This window comes from Nuphar pumila, chromosome 8, assembly GCF_984573655.1.
Source record: "Nuphar pumila chromosome 8, dmNupPumi1.hap1.1, whole genome shotgun sequence".
In the NCBI taxonomy this organism is placed as follows: Eukaryota; Viridiplantae; Streptophyta; class Magnoliopsida; order Nymphaeales; family Nymphaeaceae; genus Nuphar; species Nuphar pumila.
This window is the reverse complement of record NC_143256.1, coordinates 123569442-123591132: the sequence shown is the minus strand read 5'-3', so window position 1 is coordinate 123591132 and position 21691 is coordinate 123569442. Positions and strand designations below refer to the sequence as shown.

Below are 21691 nucleotides of genomic sequence, written 5' to 3'. Positions count from 1 at the left end.
AATCTTGTACCTTTGGGCTAAGATTTTATTCTTTTGAGTTTATGTCCTGGCTTAGTCTGACCCATCACCTTGTTTCAGAGGGAAGATCTCATTCTCCATGTTGAACATTATAATTATGTTGAATGTTTGATAGGTGAGATCTCAAAACCCATTCATGGTTTAGGATTTTAGAGTCTTATGTTTTTTTTTTTTTGTTACATTAGAAATCTATCATTTTTGTATTTTTATATGCAGGCCCACAAGGGCTCTGCTCATCTGGTAGGGACGATTCGTGAATGTCACCAAGTTGACAGGACATCATCAATTTGAAACCCACAAGTGCGTGCCCTTTGTTGTGAGACCAAAGCTGGATGTGCTTCCCATTGCAAATTTCTTCCCATTTCAAAGTTGTACATTAGCAATTGTATATTGACAGCTAAAATGGATGGACATATATGGTATGTTATGATGCCACAGTTTTAATCGTCTATTTTTGCTTGTGCTAGATGGATTAGGGTTCACAAAGCAAGAGAGAGAGAGAGAGAGAGAGAGAGAGAGAGAGAGAGAGAGAGAGAGAGAGAGAGAGAACACTAAGAATTGGCCTTTTGTTTGTTTTCTAGGATAATCTTGTACCTTTTTTGCTAAGATTTGATTCTTTTGTGTTGATATCCTGGCTTAGTATGACCCATCACCTTGTTTCAGAGCAAAAAATCTCATTCCCCATGTTGAACACATGATAGTTGTGTTGAATGTTTCATAGGTGAGATCTCAAAGCCCCTTCATGGTTTAGGATTTTAAAGTCTTACGGATTCTTTTGTTGTTTTGGTCTCAATAGAAATCTATCATTCTCATGTCTTGTTTTTTAATGCAGGCCCACAAGGACTCTGCTCATTTGGTTGGGATGACTTGTGAACATCACCATGTTGGCGGGACATCACAAGTTTTTTTGTTTTTTGATAGTTCAAATCACTGACCGCACATTGGCTAGCCTCAGGTTGGTAAAACCCTTGAGGTCTCCCTGCCCACTGAGTACACCCAGCTTCAACCTTGCCGCAAAGGACGCTACCCATAGGTTTCAAACTTGTCACATCCCATCAACTTCCTGACATTTACAAGTTGCCCCTACCAGACGAGCCGGGGAGCCCTTGTGGGCTGGACATCACAAGTTTGAAACTCATGAGTACATGTCCGTTGTTGTAAGACCAAAGTTGGATATACTCTCTGGTGGGCAAAGGGGACATGTGGTATTACACCAATGAACTCAATGAAAGAGGTGGATTTTCCTATTTATTAAAAAAATTTTTTTTTTTTTGTGTGGGAAGGAAAGGTTTTGAAGCCCTTAGCTTGATAGATGTGGTCAAAAGGGAAATTGTTGGGTGGTGATTGCATGGAAGGCTCATTAAGGAGGAGCCTTGAGGTCATTCAACCAAAAAATAATTTCAAGATTTTATGGATCTTTTTACATTAATTTGTAGAGAGCAATTTTTTTTTAGTTCATATAAGAAGTTGATGCAAGGTAAAAGTTTTTTAGAAGTTTTTAACCAGAGGGAGGCTTACTTAGGGTCCATGCAAATATATGAACTTTTTTTCTTTTTTTCTTTTCTTTCTATTTTGGTGCCAACAACTTTGATGTTTAAGATTGCTAAGAGGCCTGGGTTCTCTAGTTTTTTTTTTGGGACAATTGGGGAAAGCCACTTCACTCGCTTACAAGCTCGTTGGTGTAAAAAATCCAAGTCCCCTTTGCCACTAGGAAGTACACCCAGCTTCATCCTCACGGCAAGGGGCACAGACCCATGGGTTTTGAACACGTGATTTCCCTTCAGCTCAATGACATTCATGAGTTTCCCCTACCAGATGATCAAAGCCTTTCTGCTTGTTTAGCAATTATTGAGGAAACAATTTTTTAGTTGACAATGGTAGATTTGGGGCTTATATGATGTTTTAAAATCTTGAACATTGACTGAGTGTCAAATTTTATTGAAGATTCTATACTTAATTATGAACTTGGATTTTTGTAGTTTTTATTATTATTATTATTATTTTCTTTGTAGTATGTGGCCAATGGGGTGAAATGGCGAATGCCCATGGGAGAAGTATAAGATTGAGAAGAAAGAGAAGATTGACAAGTAGTAGCATTAAGGGTTAAGAAAACCCAAAAAAAATTATTGAAGATTCTATAGTTTGTATATTTTGATTTTATAGTTACAAAAATTTCTCTCTTTTGTAGGGGGTGGTAAAGGGAGTGCAATGGTGAATGTGCATGGGAGAAAAAGGAGGTTGGCCAGTGTCATAGTAGACCTAAGGGATAAAAATGTAGAAGAAAATGATGAGTTAGAAGAAGGAGAGATACCTATGGGAAAGGTAAAGAAATAAACACACAAAATGTTATTAAGTCTGTTTTAGTCAAAGAGTAGTACGGCTTTATATCATTAGATCCTTTTTCTTTTCTTCACTTCTAGATTCCTTAGCAAATAGAACTATGGGGCAAGGTTCTACTTTTAATCAAAAAGGGAATAATTGGGATTTATACTTGTTTCATGGAATTCAGATAGGAAAACATATATTTTGATGAACTTAAAAATTAATTTTCATCAATTAAATATTGATTCAGCGTCTTGAGGTACAAATGATGTTATTTTTTTCATTTCTTAAATAAATGATCTCCTTTTCTAGGTGAAAAGAGTCATGGTTTACATTTACAGGAACCTGTGTATAAAATCTTACAATGGTGTATATTATTCAAATAATTTAGCTTTAATTTGTTTGATACTTATCCAAACCATAGCCATGAACATCACTAAGAAGACTGAAAAAGATAGGTGGATTGTGAACCTCTCAATGGCTATCCCCAGGCTTTTTTTTAAATTTATAACCTGAAGAAACTGCTCCTGGCATGAAGACCTGGCCGCGCTGGCTCAGCCTGCCATACCTATGGTCGTCATGCTGGCAATGTAAAACTCCGAGGCTAGGACCCCTGCCCCAGGAAACTATACTACGTGTTGGCTTGTGTTAAAGGGTGGCACCCATGGGAATCGAACCTTGACTGGCCGTCTAGCTAGCAGCCAAGGTCCCACCCCACTACGCCAACCCCCCTTGGGGCGGCTATCCTTATGCTTGCATGTGCTTTTCTCAAATTATGGTCTTGTTCTTATATCTAAGTAACTCATAGTAAGCAAGGGTGTTGACTCCTTCATCCCTTCAGGTTCGACTCCCACCGGGTGTGCAGGTGATGGTCTCTGTATGGGATTGGGTGTCAGTGATCCCACCCAGGCTTTACCTCAGAAAGGAGTAGGCCCATTAAATGTCCCAGTTCTCACCGAGGGTTCATTATCATCAATAAAAAAACACATAGTAAGCAAGACCCGGTGACTCAAGGGGGTTGGCCTAGTGGGGTGGGGCCTTGGCTGCTAGACGGGCAGTCAAGTTTCGACTCTCATGGGCGTCACCTCTCTGTGCAAGCCAATGCGTAGCATATAGGCCCCGGGGACAGGGGTCCTAGACTTAGAGTTTTACACTGCCCGCACGATGACCGTAGGTATGGCAGGCAGAGCCAGCACGTGCCGGGTGCGGTTTCTTCGGGTTATAAATTCAAAAAAAAGGCAAGACCCGATTGGTTTTCTTCCATTTTACTTTTAAATATGACAAACAAGGATCTAACTTGCACTTGTTGAAAGTGAAGTTGAAAATTACTACGTGGCTCTCTAGTTTTCATAGGCTTCCTTTTATAACAACAATGACAACAATTATTGTTTACCATTATTATTTCAATTCTTGTGTTTGGCATTATCTTCATAATTGTGATTCTTATTATTGTAATTGTTGTCATTTTAAAATGTGATTGCTAGACTGTTGAAGTTGCATTATCTTTCAGGGTTTTTTAGCATGAAATCATAGGAAGATTAGATAATGACCACAGTGATGATTGTGATGACGTTTCTTGTTTCTTTTTGGATAATCTTGTGATGTCATTATTATTTGATGAAAGTGAAAATTATGCCAATTGATATTAGTTTCTATTTTCATCCGAAATGCACCCCTATATATATATATATATATATATATGCACACATTTGTGCCCACCCTAATTTGAATTTCTGGCCCCCGCCACTGGCAGGAACCCAGTTCAGATAACTTGAGTCATGCTGGTAGGGCATTTTCTGAGCCTACATATGAACCATCTTGTAAAAAGGCAAGCAATTCTGTCATATTGGACCACCTTACAGAAACTGAGAAACTGAACAGTGAACCAAGTGACCTTGAGCATGAGCAAGGTACCAAAGTGGGTGGTTACTCCCTGCAACTAGACCTTAATGTATGTCCTGATGATAGTCCAATCTTTTCTACTGCATCCCCAACTCCAGCAAGGAATTCTTCATCCAAGTGCAATTCTGCTGATGGGCAGATCAGCAATGAAGGCTCTACCTATCCTTCAGTTTCAGAGAAAAAGCTTGGACTGGAGAACATGTAAGATCTTTCAATCTGTCGGTGAATGCAAACTTTTTCTGTCTTTTGAAACAAGTTAAATGACATGGTCACTGTTCTGCTGCTTTATTTCAGTATACACCAAACAGCTAAGCACTCCCTTGGGAGGAGTGGGATTGATCTCATGGTAATTAATCAATAATTTCACTGTGATTACACATTCTAAGGTGGAGATTCTTGTTTTTTTACTGTTATTTTCTGAACATAATTAATCTCTTTGTTCAACTATGCATACAGGAAATCCCTGACCCTTCCCATGATGATAATAATGACTTCAAGGTGATTACTCGTCACCATATATTTATGCTAAATTCTTCCTATTAATAAGTTAATGAATATATTTTCTTTCCTTTAAAAAAAAACTATAACGATGATGACAGCGTAGGAAATAACGAAAATTCATTTAGAGACCACCTTTCGCTTGATATTCCAAAAAAAATGTCCCATGTTTTTTGAAAGACATATCAGGACCAACTTTTCACTGTATAGTGTCAAATAGAGACTTGAAGTAAATTTCTGTTTTTTTTCTTTTTTGGAAGGAGAAGATGAAAGACTTGAAGTTAATTTCATGGTTAAGATTAAGATCCTCATAAAATGTCATTTTTTTTAGCCTGTGGTTTGTGAAGGTGTGTCTTACCTTTTCTGTTATGCACTGGGGGTAGTCTAGCAATTTCATTATATGCAACTCAAGGTTAATATGAATTACTCTAACTGAGGTTTTCTTTTTCTGATGAAAAAGCTGGGGGATCGCCGCTGATCCATTAAGCTATCAGTATTGGCGCTCTACCTGAGCTTTCTGATTGACAATTTTAGTGAAAGGTTAGGTACTGAAATGTTTTTTGGAAAATATGGGTATCTTTTTGGAATATCAGGAAAAATCTGGGTTTCTAAATGTAATTTTACCCTTAGCAATGCATTTCTCTTTGGTTGATCATGTAACATATTCACAGAGAATTATAAGAGCATGATATACTATCAAGGTATGAAGCAACGCCAATTCGACTCAGACCCAGTTTTGAGTTGTTCAGAAGTGCATGTTGATGTAGCTCCATTTACTGAAGGAGTTTCATGACTGGGTTTTAATTACCCGACTCATGGGGGACCCTGGGTCTTAGTAGCCTGAGTTGGTGCTAGTTGTGGAATGCCATTGTTGCGAAGGCCTATAAGAAAACAACTTGGAGAACCAAAAGACTAGAACTTGGTCCACTTGGAGTATAGGCATGACTAGGGCTGGTAAACAATCCGAATGAACCGAGCTTGAAGTGTTCAAGCTTGGATAATTCTTGTAGTGAGCCAAGCAAGTTCGAGCTCATAATCAGCCCGAGTTAAACAGGATGAGTTGGATCTGGAAGAAATAGGATTAAGAAAAAGTGCATTGTTTCAGAGATAAAAGTAGTAAGATTTTACCAGTAAACCTATTTTTTGCAAACAAAATATATCTTAATCATATGTTCTACATCTACTATATGATGTAAAATATATTTTTACTACTGAACGAGTTGAGCCAAGCCGAGTACCTATTGCTCATGTTCAACTTGCTGACCCTATGTTACAAGTTTGAACAAGCTCTTTATGAGATGAGACACAAGCTGCTCAGCTTGTTTCCCAGCCCTAGGCCTGACTCGGATGATCAATCATGCTTGGACAATTGGCCTTTATTACTGACTTGGTTGATTGGTTTTATTCCTACTAGTTGGTTAACAGTAACTTGTTTGTCCTGGGTCAGGTTTATGGCTTAATCAATGCAAGGTGAACTAGTTGATTTCTTCTTATTATAATGATTTTGATACTTTATCAACCTGATCAGCATGTCTGTCTCCTTTGGTGCAGTTTGCATGTCTCAAATCGAGCACGGCATGTGACGGCGACGAATCCGATGATGCACAAACGGCAAGCGAGCTGCAGAATTCATCATCTTGTGCTGCTTCTAGTTCAGTTTCTAAGAAAGAAACTAGAGATTTTGATCTCAATCTGTTACCTGATATGGTTGAAGAGGTACTTGACACAACTTTTTCAAGCTTGTGCTTCCTTCTTGGTTCTCCTACTTGTTCTTCATGAAGCTTTGGACTTGAACTATGTAACCTAATTGGGAAAAATTCTATTTAGGGTCAACCGTTTGCCTTTAATTCCAAATGTATATAGGCATCACATTTCTGAAATTTCAAATATGGGCCAAACTTTTCCTGATGGGGACCTTAGGTCAGCACCCATCATATTGGTTTCTGAAAACACATCTTTTTGGTTTCTTGTATTGTCCCTTGAAAACTGAAAAGTACTTGCTTAGATAGTTTGAACTTTTAATAATGAAGGTCAATGTTGTAATTTGACTTATGATTTAACCTGAGTTAAAGGGCAATTATAAAATGCGGACCCTTGTTTGACAGTGTTCAGGAAAAGATTGGCTCATATTTGGAATTTCAGAAGCCTGTGGTCCATATTTGGAATTAGGGGCACAAGGTTGGCCCGTAAATGAAAATTTTCCTTTATTTTATTCTCTTTTCCCTTTTTTTTCAGAGGAAATGAGACGTGAAGCTTTGATTTCAGAAACTTGCCACTTACATTGTGGGTGGCATCCATATATGAACGCTTAGCAGCAGAAGCCAGATACTTGATACACTATAGTGCATACTAGTCTCATTATTCTATTATCAATATTATACCGAAACAGGCTTAATTTGCTTTGACATGGACTCGGTTCAAGACTAAGCCAACTGTAAGTTTGAGTCATGAGCATTGGTATTGAAAGAGTTAGCTGAGCCCATTAGTGACTGGAGAGTAGTTAATTACCAACTCCAACTTAAGGCATATCTTACACCAAAGTTCATGATTGTGGCTCACTCTGATTGGCAAAGCCACTTAAAGTTATAACTTGAGTCACTAGGGGTGGTTGGAATACCTCTGATTTCAGGTCCATGTCGAATCTGGCATGGGCCTACACTTAGATCTAAGGTAAACAAATTCTGAATTTCAGACCTAACCTAAATTAAGGATTTTTATTCACATTTTATTTAAGATAAATGTATCTCTAGCCTGATTTGGGCGGTTAGACCGGAGACACATGTCGCTACACCTCAGATACCAAATTCTAATTTGAGTTGGCATTTTTTTTCAAAAAAGAAATGTGAGATATTACCAACCAATAAAAACTTAAATATCAGCTAGAAATTAATTTTTATCTCTAATTTTTCCTTTTTAAATATTGGGTTTTTTTTATTTTTAATTTATTTTCAACAGAAAAACGAGATATACAAAAATTTCAATATATCACCAGAATTTGGCTGCTGATATGTGATCAGCAGGATATCAAAGTAAACCAAGATCAAGGCAGCAACATCACCATGGTGGGAAGCTCAAGAAATGGCACCTGCTCTGCCGGCGGCCGCGGCGCCATGGCTCCAATATTGGACCTAAATGCTGCTTGTAATCGCTTGCCCGGGGCTCCAGTTCAGGTTCAGAGTGCGGCGCTTCGAGCGCCATTATCAGGAGTCTGCATGACAAGATCGTTGCCGCGTCCATGCATGGTTTCAGCATTGCCCACACCTAGAGCCTACAGATATGCAGCAATTGCAGCAAGGCCACCCTTGTTCAGGTTCCCTCCTATGACTCACGCTTTCAGCCCAAGTGTGGTGCACCAGCTGCAGCACAGGCTTGCTGGCCCACCTCATGAGGGTCATGCACTGCTTGGCTGGGCCACTGGGGTGCTTGGTGGCCATACTGGAATAAGACCACTGAATCAGCATCAGCAGTGGGTGCAGCCACCACACAGACTGGTGCCACCATCAATGAATATTGGTACATATCAGGCTGGGACTTCAAGGGTAATAGTAATACCAGGGCTTGGTGCTTATCCTGCTGCTGCTGCTGTTGCTCGTACTCAAGCCTTCCGCAGCTCTGTGTCAACTTCAAGAGCAGAATCATCACCAACTATGCCTCCTAGGTCTAACCCTTAATATCATAAGGTTCTCTCTCTCATGCAAGATTCAATTTAGAATAATGATAACATCTTCATTGTTTGGACCAATGTTGTCAGTATCGTATAGTATCAGCTGTTTTTTAATAAATGTAAAAAAATGTTAAAAAATATTTTTGAATATTTAAAATATTATTTTAATGGTTTTAACATGTGTCACATTCCGATTGACATGTAATGTTTTTTTATTAGTTTTTGCCCATGCACTTGAGTATCGTATCGGGAAGATACAGCTGAATCGATAGCCAAACGATTCAGGGCCGATACCGATACTGACAACTTTGGTTAGGACATGTTTGGTTGTTCCATACCGATACTGACAACATTGGTTAGGACATGTTTGGTTGTTCCATGATGCTCATCCTGGACCCACATTGGTGTGCATTCAAACTTGTATCCCTTGTTACGAACATTTAAATCGGCAAAGTGACTGCTGCCAAATTCTTGTGAGAAATTGAAAATTTCCATTGTTCTCATGGTTTTCTGGGGCATAATATTTTTAATTCAAAAATAATAAACTATATTTGTGACAAGAAATAAAAATAAAAATCATTCATTTTCATAAAATAGAGGATAAAAAATGAAAATATCATGATATTTAAATTTTAACATAAATTGTCATGGTATTATGCTGTCTAAAAGGGCAACCCGAAATATTGTATTTTTCTCATGATATTTTCAAAATATCTTATTGTCGCGTATATAGTTTATAGCATGGTGCTGATATATCATGTTGGAAGTTGTTGCAGGAGAGGATGCTTCAGATGCTGGCAGGCAAGGGTTTGTGATGTTAGCCCATGCAGTAGAGTTGTAAAGTGCAGCATAGTATCAACATGCTAGAGGGAAGGCTTCATGAATTATCTTAGTAGCAAATTAAGTTGAAAAAAAGGCCGATACATTGATTTTTTATTGATATTTGAATTGATTCTACTAACTCTAGGTAAAACTAATCCTAGGGAAAGGTGACTGAGATACATGAAGATTATTTAAATACTTTAGTTGCATTAAAAAGATTATATTGATTCCATTTCTTTATATTCTTGGTGAAAGCAGATCCAGTACTCGGGCCGGAGCACTTAGCAAAGTCCTCAGCCCCGACTGGTGCTGCCACATTGGCTGAAGCTTTGCGTCCTAAATCCTACTTGGCTGCCACATGTCCTAAGGAGGGGTCCCACTCTTCCCCAGTTGCCAGCCACGCAGGTTGCGGTTGATTTTTCCAGGGACCACCATTTTTTTAAAGCTCAAGGGCATTGATGCAGTGAACCGAGTACTTACAAAGTACTGGGCTTTGACATTACAGAATGGATTGAACCGCATTGGATCTCTCTCTCTCTCTCTCTCTCTCTCTCTCTCTCTCTCTCTCTCTCTCTCTCTCTCTCTCTGTATGAAAAAATACACCTTTTTTCTGAAAGGCGAGCTGGGGTTAGGCAGACCCCTACCAATTATACAAATATACTATTGGGTTGGGTTTTGAAAATACACCCTCTTGTTTGCATGGATATAGCCACCAAATGATAGATCTAACCATATAGATGTGTCTACCATGGTTTCTTTATTATGTTAAAAGGTTTTATCATATTTAATACACCACAAGATTCTATTTTTAGATGGTGAAAAATCAATGGCTCACAATTCATGAAAAACAAGGGTGGCTTAAAAATACCACCATAAACTCACTTATGCAACACCCTTCTTTCAGGTGCAATAGGACAGCTTACGATACCTGGTATCTTCACATTCCATCTGCACATCATGTCAAATGGTTTCTTTTCCATTATAATTAGCAATTAATTCATCATTTCCTTGATGCCTGGATGACTTAAATGTTCCAAAAACTTGGTTTAAATGTTATGAATCGATAGCACGCACGAAAGTTTTGACTTATCGCAACTGGAGGAGAATTAAATCCTAATTATGTCATTGAGTGTTATTATATTCTTAGTGTAGGGATATAAAGTAAAATTGCTGAAAAGCCTGAGCAGGTTTTAGGTTGTAATATGCTATTTAAAAAACTAAATCTGCAACAATTCTGGTATTTCAAGGAGCAGCTGCAAAACATAGGTGTTAAATGCAAAGAAATTTAATTATTAAGGCACATACAATACAAATAACCATCTGCATTTATAAAACTGAATTTTGGACTAAAGTGATATATTTGTTTCTCTATTCTCTGTTGCATGTTTAGTCCATCGGAATCAAAATAATTTCCAAACCGGACAACCATTTCCTGCATTTTGATAAGTTAAGGCCAAAAAGATGATCCTTATAGAACTTGATATTTCCATACTTGGTCAAAACATTATATCTCTTTAATTGCTTAAATCAAAAGTCATGCAAATTAATATTAAGAACAAATATTTTGGCTATTGAACTTAATTTTCAGAAGACTTACCTGAGTACTGGATCTGCTCTCTCGAAACAGTGAATCTTCGACAATGTGACCCCTTTACTTTCACTGCACCGTATTCCAAGCAAAAGATACATCAGTGGTCATGGTAACTATTCATTTCTACATCTACAGCCAATAACATAAGCCCAATTCAAGCTTATCACACAGGACATGGTTGCGAACCTGGAACTACTCAGTCTGCGATCACACGAGGTCGGCGAATATGTCTGTCTCAATGAGCACATAAGCTTTGACCTCATGGATATTTTCAGCATGGTCAATATTCCTAATCTGACGTGGAAACATGTTGTTTTGAGGTTCAAAATTTTGGTACATTGTAGGTTGTTGATTTTTCAACCCTTGTAAAATCTGATGTATACATCGAAAAACATGATCCAAAGGCCAGTTTCTACTGAACTTAATATGCAGATCACATCTGAAGGATGAGATGTGCAAAAGAACTGAAAAAAACAATCACATTTTTTCACTAAGGTGTTCCTTATACATGAGGAATGCAAACATCACCTTGTGGACAATGCTGATTTTCATTGTTCCAAGCTATATGTTTTGCAAATGAGGCCACAGATGTGTCTCATAATTGGTTTGCTAGGAATCAGCCGTTGGATCATGTTTTTTGATGAAAATATTATTTTATGAGCTTATAAAAAAAAACTAGACCATTGATTTTTGAAGACATATAGAAACCTGTTCAATCGATGATGAAAGTTTTTCCCTTGGCCTAGCCAAAAAAAGAGAAAAAAAAGCACAATGACACCATTTGAACACTAAAAATCCACCAAACTATGCACAGAGGAAGGCTATTTGAACAGTATATATGGTATACTAAAAAGAAAAGATGGAATGTATTCATGTCATGCATTAAAAGCCTCCTAATTAATAGATTGTTTTTTGAGGGCCACCATGGTGAGGTTGTTATGTTATAGTCATAAACTCCTACAGTTAATTGTGGCAACTTTAGGGTGCTCTGTATGGAAGGCCAAACTCTTTAAGTACTTTGGCTAAGGTAGTTAAAATGTGATAGCTGGACTTATTAAAAGTTGCAATATCAGGTCAATTCTGCTTTCCTTTCAAAAAGTTTACATATACATGAAAAAGGGTTTGGTCCTATGTTGGATCCGGGTCTAGGTTATGAAGAGTTTTACCAGGTCCATATCCCAGGGGTTGAATCCTATAGAACTTATCTGATAAGCACTAACTTGTCAGTTTGTTTCGTTTCAGGCTCCAAATTTTAGATCCAATGGGTGGAGCCTACTGACAGCTCTACTACTTGGTTCTTAGGCGGATCTGGATTCTCTGCTCTTCTTCATTTCAAACAGCAGGCGACCCACCCAAACTGGTCCGAGAGGGGATCCAGTGCAATGTGATTGCTCACTTTTAGTGTGTGCTGTTGTAGCCACTATCCTTGGGATACAACCTATAAGCTGTGGCTGCCAACAGCAGATGGTGGGTGATCAGGTGCAAAGTTGGGGACTCTACGTAGTTGGTAGGAGCTGACAGTGAACGTCTCCTTGTGGTGGGACGTTGCAGGTTCAAACCCCAGTGGTACGTTGAATAATAACTGGTGGGGGTCTGCCTAACCCCAGCTTGCCTTTTAAATTTTTTTTTTTTGCAAAAGTTGGGTCATAAATAAATGAAAATTTCCTAAAAAGATATGTAAGAAGCAATGTGGAAACAGCCGTAGTACACAGGAAATGACATACAAATGAGAAAGAAGCAGTGCAAAATCAGCATTTTAAAAAATATATGATAGTTGTAGAAAAATAATATATAATAATTTTAAAAACATAAGTAAATGATAAGCACGATGGAAGCAAGGAAAAAATGTCTAGGAAACAAAGAGAAATAAATTGACTGGGAAGCACATTTCTCATTATACATGAGTAGGGGTGGCAAAACCTGACACGACCCGCCAACCCCCTCTTAGGCGGGTTTGGGTTTGGAAAAAATGAACCCGTTTAATAAACGGGTCGACCCGCCTAACCCGTTTATTAAACGGGTCGGGTTCGTGTTAGGGGTATGCCAACCCGCCTGACCCGTTTAATAAACAGGTTAGGCGGGTGGGTCGACCCGCCGACCCGCCAACTCGTCTGCCAACCCATCAACCCAACCCGCCAACCTGCCAACCCGATCCGTCAACCCGCCAACCCGACCCGCCAACCTGACCCGCGAACCTGAAAACCCGTTTACCCGACCCAACCCATTTATTAAATGGGTTGGCGGGTCCTGTCGGGCTACCCGTTTATTAAACGGATCGGGTTCGGGTTGAGGTATGCTGACATGTCAACCCGCCAACCCGACCCGATTGCCACCCCTATACATGAGTGTGCTTTCCAATTTCAGTAATGGAAAGTGTTTTTTTTTTACAATTAACCTCCCCCAAGATCAGGGTTTGCTTGGCATACTTACTATTACTGTCATGGCAATGTAAAACTATGTGGGCTTACCCCTTAACCCCAGAAAGTCGCCACGCTTTGACTTGCACAAGAGGTGATACCCATGAGATTTGAACCTAGACCACCTGTCTAGCGGCCTAGGTCCAATCCCACTACACCAAACCCCTTTGAGGCAGACTTACCTCTACTTGAAAGAAGTGTGGTACTTCCGACCGACTTTGAAAGTACAATAATTTTCAATTAAGCACGCTTGGTTATCATAACTATGATATAAACATAATAGATCATCAGAGATTAATTGGAAGCCACCCACACTCCTTTAAATTTGAAGTTAGTCAAGAAAATAATTAGTTAAACTTTCTTAGGTAATTTTTTTTTTACCAATCATGATTGATCAACACTAATAAATCAGGATTAATTGAGTGAATCATTATCTATTTTCATATTCAGCCTATATGAAACACAGATAAAATATAATAATATAAAACATAGATAATATATAATAAATATATAAAACAAATATAATATATAATATGTAAAACAAACCTATCACGTTTGTTTTCGGCTCATTTACCTAAACGAGCTGGCTTCTCACCCATCTCAATTTTTGGGCTGAGCTGAGCTGAGCTGAACAGCGAGCTGCTTGTCTTGTTTCCCAGCCATATATATAAGAGGGAGAGACATAAACAATTTCGGATTCGGATTGGGATGAAAAAATGGGTAAACCAAGTACAACCAGTTGCAAGTAACCGGATTCAGATATAATATCACAGGTTTCAGTAGTAAAATCCGAATCCGACTCACTGGAGTCAAATTCGGATTGGATATCTGGTAACGTCCAACCCGTTAGCATCCGGGCGTTCCACCCGCCTTCTTCCTCTCTGCGTTCCAAGATTTGGAGAGAGAGAGAGAGAGAGAGAGAGAGAGAGAGAGAGAATGCCTTCTTCCTCTCTTCTCATCTCTCGTCGTCTCCGTACACGACGGTGAAAGCGATTCATGGCGAATTCCGACAGATCTATCCGGAAAAGTCGTCGACGATCCCACAAACTTCGCCGATCTTAGCAAGAACGCCCAATTTGAGGAGAAAATGGACGAGGAGAGAGCGAGAATAGAGGAGGAGTCTGAGAAAAACGAGCCTGAGAATCGCGACGGAAAGGGGGAAGAAACGGCGGAGAAGGAAGGAGAAAAGGAGGAGGATCCGTCTGTTGTTGAGAAGACGGAGAGATCCGAAGAAGACAGAAGGAAAGACGCCGAGCTCTTCGGTTGCTTGCTCCAGCCCTCTGTCTCCGGCTCCGATCCCTCCTACGTCGGCGTCAGGCGTCTCCTTCTCTACCGGAAGGCATTTTCCGGAATCGACAGGCGAAAGGTCCGTCTATACCTTCTGGCTCTGGTTTTCTGGATTTTTGGGATCTTCTTTAGGTGCTGCGTTGGGTTGATCGTTTCCTTGTTAGTGTGATTTTTTTCTAGCTCCTCTTTGCTAGGCTGTCATTATGATAAAGTATGCAGATCAGGGTTTTAAGTGTAGGTTCGATTATGGCTGTCAATGAGTAGCTTGTAATTTCTTCGTATTAATAGTTTATACAAGATAATTGTCATGTGGAGCTTCTTCCCTAGGGGATCCCTTACCATTTTAAATTTTGAAGTGGAGTAAATCAAACAACTCTGGTTTAGTTTTTGAACTTCGTTGAAGGGACGTGGGAAATCAAGAACATTAAGCTAGAGATGGTGCCAAAAAAAGTATGCACACACACACACACACATACAGAGAGCAAAACATGTGAAAAGGAATAGGTTTTTAGAATATATAATCAGTCATTTTTCACTTTTCAAATTTAATTTACTAATGTCCACTTAGTTAATTTCTGAAAAATGTGTTTCACTTTTTGTTTTTTCTCAAAAAAAAAAAGATCCATTTTTCGAAAAAAAAACAAAAGTGGTACTTTAATAATTTGAATTAGTAAAGGGAAAGCAGTTTTTCTAACCCTTAAAACTGTGTATTTTAAAAAAATGCTATTGTTAATATGTTATATAGAGGGTGACCTTGAGTTACTCCACATCTTAGTCATTGGATTCTTTCATTTCAGTGTTGAACGATTCTACACCCACTCTTTGCTCCAACTTGACCTATCTAGCCTTCTTATCACCCTTGTTGTAGACTTTGAGTATTCTTCTGTACTTTGCAGACTAAATGTTCAATCTAAAATTGATTAACTCTCAGCTGTCATTATAATATCAGCTTGTTATTAATCGAATCCAATGTGAATGTTCTTGTCTTCATTTTATTTTGTTATTTGTATTTGATATGCATATACCTGCAGATCTGCACATGGATATGTTGCTTGTATTAATTCAATTTTTAATTTAGGAATTACTTATTCCAATCTTGCTGACTAATCATTTTTTTTAAGGAATGGAGGTGCAATGGAAAAGCCTATGTAGCTTATCGTAATTTCATTCGTAGACCAAGAAATTGGGAAAGTTTACAAATGCCAAGCCGATCTTGTACACCAGGAAATAGGTCAGCTCACTTCTAAAATAAATGTCCTCCAATATATGTGTGGTGTTCATAATTTTGCAATAGCAAATGACCAGTTCGATCTGATTTAAACTTCTTAGAGTGGTGTCATTTTAGAATCAGGAAGTATATAAGTAGAATTGCACAATCATTTGAGGACTCATCATAAGACAGAATAACAAAAGCTTTTCTTTTAGGAGATAATGAAATATGTATCCCTAGATGCATGAACAGAGGTGGTTTGGATGAACAGCATTGAAATGCCGAACTGCAGGCAAACTAACAATTACGGAAATAGAATTTCAGCTCAGATTGTCTCATAACATGCAAGGTTGATGCATACAAAGGGAACTTGCATCGTTATTGCATAGAGTTGCTTATGTCTGAGTGCCTGGATGATTTTCAGTTTGCTCGATCAGCATTGGTTGTTTTTTTAATCCACTTATTTCTTAGAAACTTGCAACTTGCAAATTTCAAATTCATCTGCTGTTTAAGTTTCATGTTTTCTTGATTATCCAAAAAAGTTTCATGTTTTCTTTGTCACCTTCTTTAACATAATTTGGAAATTAACCAAGTGTCAGTGTTGTTCTAATCTGATATCATACATCATCATCATCATCACATTGTTGAGCCTCGTCTCATCTGCATTAGCCTGGTAAGTCACATTTCTTTGTGAATTCTAAGAACCGTCCAATGCTAATTTCTGATCTTTCCATATTCCTCTACCTACATCCAAATCTTAGTGGTTCCCTAGTGCTGGACAACAGGCAGTCTGGGCTGGCCCAGCCTGGTTAGTGGCCGGGCTTGGCCGGGCTGTTGGCAGTTTAGTCCTAGTCAAACCTGACCAATTGTCCAACCGGGTCAGGCCTAGGCCCAGTTCTAATACAAAGGCTGCAACCCGCCCATTTGCCCCATGGCCTAATTCAGGTCAAGCCAGGCTGGGTTACAAGTCATCTTATATTCACAATATTCCTCATTTATTTTCTTGAATGCATAGTTTTTTTAATAAAAATTTGAAAAACACAAAAAAATAAATTAGATCCAAGATGGATCCATTTTTTTTGTCACGGACTTGACCTAATTTCAATATATTAACTTCAAAATGTCCTTTCAATATATAAAAATATATATATTCCCATTTTCGGTGTTATAACATGTTATGTCCCTATGTTAAATGTCATTCTCATATGTGTTCTTTTATGATTGACCCATTAGTGGGCGCTGGGCTTCATCTCCAGGCTTGCACTCAGTCCTTTATGATGTAGACAGCTGGAGCTCCAGCAGGGTATGGATGTTAATCAGGTTCTCCATTTCCTTAATTTCAATCCATTGTATCGCTTTAGTAGTCTATTACGTTCTATTTAGTTGCTACAACCTTGGAGCCCTGTAAATTTGGTTTATCATCCTTAAAACACAATTGAGGAACTTTAGCAGATATTTTGATTTGTTTGTCACAGGACTTGCAAGGATTCAATCCTGCTTACAGCCACGGTAGTTTCAGTTCAACTTTTAGTGATTCTGACCATCCTCTTCGTTTTGTGGAGCCTGCCTATTCCTTTGTGGGTATGCATTGCATCTTTGACAGTTGTAAAGCTTCAGGTAACTTGTCATTTAACTGATTCCTAAGTGATTTTCTTTATATAAAAGTGTGACATTTGAATAAGCTTCAAATGAATAAATCTTGTGGCAGTTACGGTTGTGAAATTTGGGCATATGAGCTCTGACCTTCTTGCATATGGTGCATCTGATGGAAGTTTGACTGTTTGCACTGTTACACAGCCTCCTGCAGTACTCCAGCAGTTGAAAGGGCATTCAAAAGATATCACAGGTTGGTCATGAAGAATGTAGGAACATTTCCTTTCATGTCTTACAGGAAAGGAATATCTCAGAAATCAGTGTTATTCTTTCCTTTTCTGTTGGAGTCAGATTGGTGGAACTGACAAGCATGTGTTCAAAACAAATATGCTCTAGAGTATTTATGTCTGTGCAAGTTCCTGACCTTTTATTATCTTCACAGTACTGAACCATCCACCAACTGTGTACAGATTTTGATTTTTCATTGAATAATGAGTACATTTGTTCATCATCATTGGACAAAACTGTAAGGATCTGGGAGATATCAAAGGGCCATTGTGTTCGAGTTATATATGGAGTTTCTTCCCAGTTATGTGTTCGCTTTCATCCGGTGAGGATATTCTGTTTATTATTCTTCATGATTTTTATCTTAGTTTGTTTAGTGTAAAGTTAAATGTATGTCCAAAGTCCAAACCCATATATTGGTGTTCTGATATTTTGGATGCTATTTTAAATATTTTATGTCATGGATCATATGATTTTTGTCTTCTTCAACATTGTCATCATCATCTCTCTCTCTCTCTCTCTCTCAAACCCTCTTCACCAACCTCCTCCCCTGCCCCTTGCTTGTCCCATCCGTCAGCCATTGGTTGCCCGGAAATGAAACAGGGTGCCGACCCTATCAGGCAATATCTTCCCATCCTCTTGACTGTTTCTGGCCTTCACAATGCTGGAGGATTTCCAAAACAATGTGCCTGTTATGTAACACGGACTTTTCTAAAAAGGCATCGCACTCGCAACCATGCGTGTGCGACACTTGGACATTGCTTCCTTTGTGTCAGGTGAACTCAACCACACCGAGGTCCATTTTGTCCCAAAAGTAGATTCGGTTAACCATAACCAAGTCCAATTTTGTCTGATATTATATATATATATATATATATATATATATATAGAAGGGAGACTGTCCGACCAATGATGATCGGACGGCTCCCCTTCTCCAATGCGTGAGCATCTCTTCAATCAGACCTCCTATGTGTGTTTTTTTATAATTTATTTACTAAGAAACATGCTTTACATGAAGACTTTAAAACATATAAACATGTTTTTCGAAACGTGAAAAATTGATGGCTCACAATGCATTTAAAACTTTACAATACAAAGTATTGTGGGCCATTGATTTTTAGCACTTTCAAAAACGCATCTAAACATCGAAAATTCATAATCCAAAACATGTCTCTCATTAAATAAATGATAGAAATCCAATATGTAAAGTCCAATCTATGAAAGAGAAGGAAATTCATTGATTTATCATCAGTTGCAGATTTTGGACCTTCCTTTGGTTGGACAGTCCCTATATATATACACAGACACACACACCCAAGTTTTTTTAAATTGTTGTGTTGCACCCTCCACACCCCGCCCATATCCACACTTGCACCTGCATCTATGTGACGTGCCAGATGGGAACTCTTGATGATAGGATGTGAGGGAGTTAAGACCTGAGAGGGGATGGTACCAGTAAATGGATCAACTCCATGGGAATGACGGAAGTTGGGATTTTGGCCAACGCCAACCTGCTTCATGCATGCTTATCCGTTTTCCTTTTTTGGGTGTGTTTTGACTGCCTGAGGCAAATTGTCCCCTGGTGACTTGTTTCTTCCAAGTTTTTCTGGGTTTTTCTTTTTCTTCCCCGTTAAGTACCTAAAAAACTCAAAAATAGGAGAATAAGACTGCACTAGGGACCAAAAGGTGGAATTTGTTGTACCTGAATATACTTTCCTGTCAATTCCATTTCTGATGCATTAGTTCTATTTCATTTTTCTTTTCTTATCAGAATAACATTGTCATGAACTTTTTCTATTTCTACATGATCTTGTGTTTCATATTTCTCCCCTGTATGTAATAGTCAAGAATTTCTTGTTTATCACATTTTAAGTCTAATTTATTGAAAATTGGTGATGCAGGTGAACAACAATTTCCTTTCAGTCGGCAATTCTAGCAGAGAAATTACTGTAATTATGCCCTTTCCTTCCTTGTCAGGTTCAGTAATCATGTAATTTATAGAATTGCTTCAAATAGCTATGGTCTAGGTGAGAATGGCGTAGCTCTCATGATAGGATATCCAAAAGTAGAGATGAGTGCCATTTTTTTGGTTGAAGAAAAAGGAAATATGCTGAGCATCTTCTTAGCATGTCAACTGCAATTTGAGATAAATATCACTGATCCATTTTAAAAAAAAATCTGATTCCAGGTAATAAATTTCAGTACAGGCCGAATCATAAAAAAGGCTACCTTTGAAAATGAGATTACAGCAATGGACAATGATCATACAGGGCAACTTATTTTTGCTGGTGATACTCAGGTGTTCTTTGATTATTCATCCGAAGATTGCTATCCTTAGGATATGTGTGTACTTCTCTTAACATAGCTCTGTTCACGTGACAATTCACAGGGATGTGTGCACACTGTCAGCATTAACTCACACACAGGGCCGCTGTCACGTACTCATCGTAATAGGAGTAAAAACAAGTCTCCTATAACAACTGTACAATATCGCACATTCTCCTTGTTAGCAAGAGGTCCTGTGCTTCTTACATGTACTCGAGATGGCACTCTCTCTTTCTTCAGGTTGGTTTTGTGGTAGTCATTCGTCTGGTCTGAAGCTTATGTTTCACCTTTTCTTGGTACACTTTCTCTAAGAAAATAGAAGTATTCTTCTTGCAGCATCACATTGGAAATTAAGGGTTACTTAACACTCCGTTGCTCCCTCAAAGTAGCCCCTCGTACACATGGCATTCGAGCTTCGTTCTGTCCACTGCTGTCCCTAGAGAAAGGGGAATTCATAGGTAATTTATGTTTGATACTTGTGTCGGTATTCTTTCATGTCAGTTATTGGAAGAGCTCTTTCATCTGTTCATGCCCTTTTTTGGTGTGCTTGTATTCTGTACTTTACTTTTCTCCTTATCTTTGCATGAGTTAAAACACTTGTAATAGTATATTATATAATTCAGTTGAAACTTAATAAAAAAGTTATGTATTTTGTAACTCTCATTGTGCTTTGCCAGTAAAACTTCTAAGTACTTCGAGTGTTTAGATGAAATGGTTGGCATTTTCGTTCCGTCTTAATTATAATAGTTGTTGAGAACTGACGCATCGTTATTGTGTTTTGCATGTGAAGTCTCTGGAAGTGAGGATTCAAGTGTTTACTTCTACGACTTGACCCGACCAAAACACATCTGTGTAAACAAGCTGCAGGCATGCCCAATTTAAACTCATTTTATCGCTCTTTTTCATTATTTTCCATCTTTTTGTTGGATGACAATTATGCGCGAAAAATATGTTGCTTTCAGGGCCATGGATCTCCTGTCATAGGAATTGCTTGGAACCATGGAGAAAACTTGCTAGCTTCGTCTGATTCTGAAGGTACAGTTATTGTCTGGAAACGAGCAAAGACCAGCAAACAAAAATAACAATTCTGATATCCTGAAACAATTCTGAGTTCCGGACTTGCGCTAATGGCACAGGTTTGTTGTGATTTAGCCATTTTGTATATCTTTACTTGTGGATTGATAGATTCATATTCATGGGGACAATAAGAAAATAAAAAATAAGATTTTTTGTATAAGGAAAATAGAGGCAATGCTTTACATTTGGAACTAGCATCAACAGCTGCTCTCATGTCAAAGAATATTTGGTTAAGGGGAAATCCATGTTCTTATTCGGTTATGTTAACAAAAAATTTGCAACGAACGAAGTGCACTCACCTTGATTTTGCAAAAATACTTTTCCGAAATCAATTTAGAAGATGTAGGATGCATGTTTCAAGTGTCCTCACCTTGATTTTGCAAAAATACTTTTCCGAAATCAATTTAGAAGAGGTAGGATGCATGTTTCAAGTGTCCTCCATGAGAAGGTGAAGCCGAGGTAGGTTCCACCTTTGCAACTCAAGATCTACTATCAGAAAAATCTGAATTCGGAGTTTAAACTCTTAGTAAAACGATATAACATGCAATTTAGATCAAGAGAGAGTATAAGCACTTATGTAGTTAATAATAAAAAATTAACATAAAATGAAATTAAAGCAGGAATAACCGAGTGAATTCAAATATTGCTTTTTTCGAACTCAGGGTCTGTTTAGTCTTTCT

At 38.3% G+C, this 21691-nt stretch overlaps 1 protein-coding gene across 1 annotated transcript; it reads left to right on the top strand.

Annotated features, from left to right (window-relative positions):
* Positions 1 to 14158: 14158 nt before the first annotated feature.
* LOC149830554 (uncharacterized) lies at positions 14159 to 21171 on the top strand. Its single transcript, XM_090016609.1, has 12 exons — positions 14159 to 14600; positions 15643 to 15752; positions 16965 to 17034; positions 17207 to 17348; positions 17440 to 17577; positions 17795 to 17934; positions 19511 to 19558; positions 19798 to 19908; positions 19999 to 20174; positions 20271 to 20392; positions 20725 to 20801; positions 20897 to 21171. Exons 1-12 carry the CDS (start codon positions 14322 to 14324, stop codon positions 21014 to 21016), a joined length of 1533 nt encoding a protein of 510 aa, XP_089872735.1. The 5' UTR covers positions 14159 to 14321; the 3' UTR covers positions 21017 to 21171.
* The last annotated feature ends 520 nt before the right edge of the window (positions 21172 to 21691 follow it).

Excerpts from the sequence above, each read along its gene's own strand:
- LOC149830554 (XM_090016609.1), top strand. The coding sequence starts at position 14,322 with ATGGACGAGGAGAGAGCGAGAATAGAGGAGGAGTCTGAGAAAAACGAG. Across the intron at positions 17,035-17,206 it reads ACAGCTGGAGCTCCAGCAGG|GACTTGCAAGGATTCAATCC; the intron begins GTATGGATGTTA and ends TGTTTGTCACAG. Across the intron at positions 17,578-17,794 it reads GCATTCAAAAGATATCACAG|ATTTTGATTTTTCATTGAAT; the intron begins GTTGGTCATGAA and ends AACTGTGTACAG.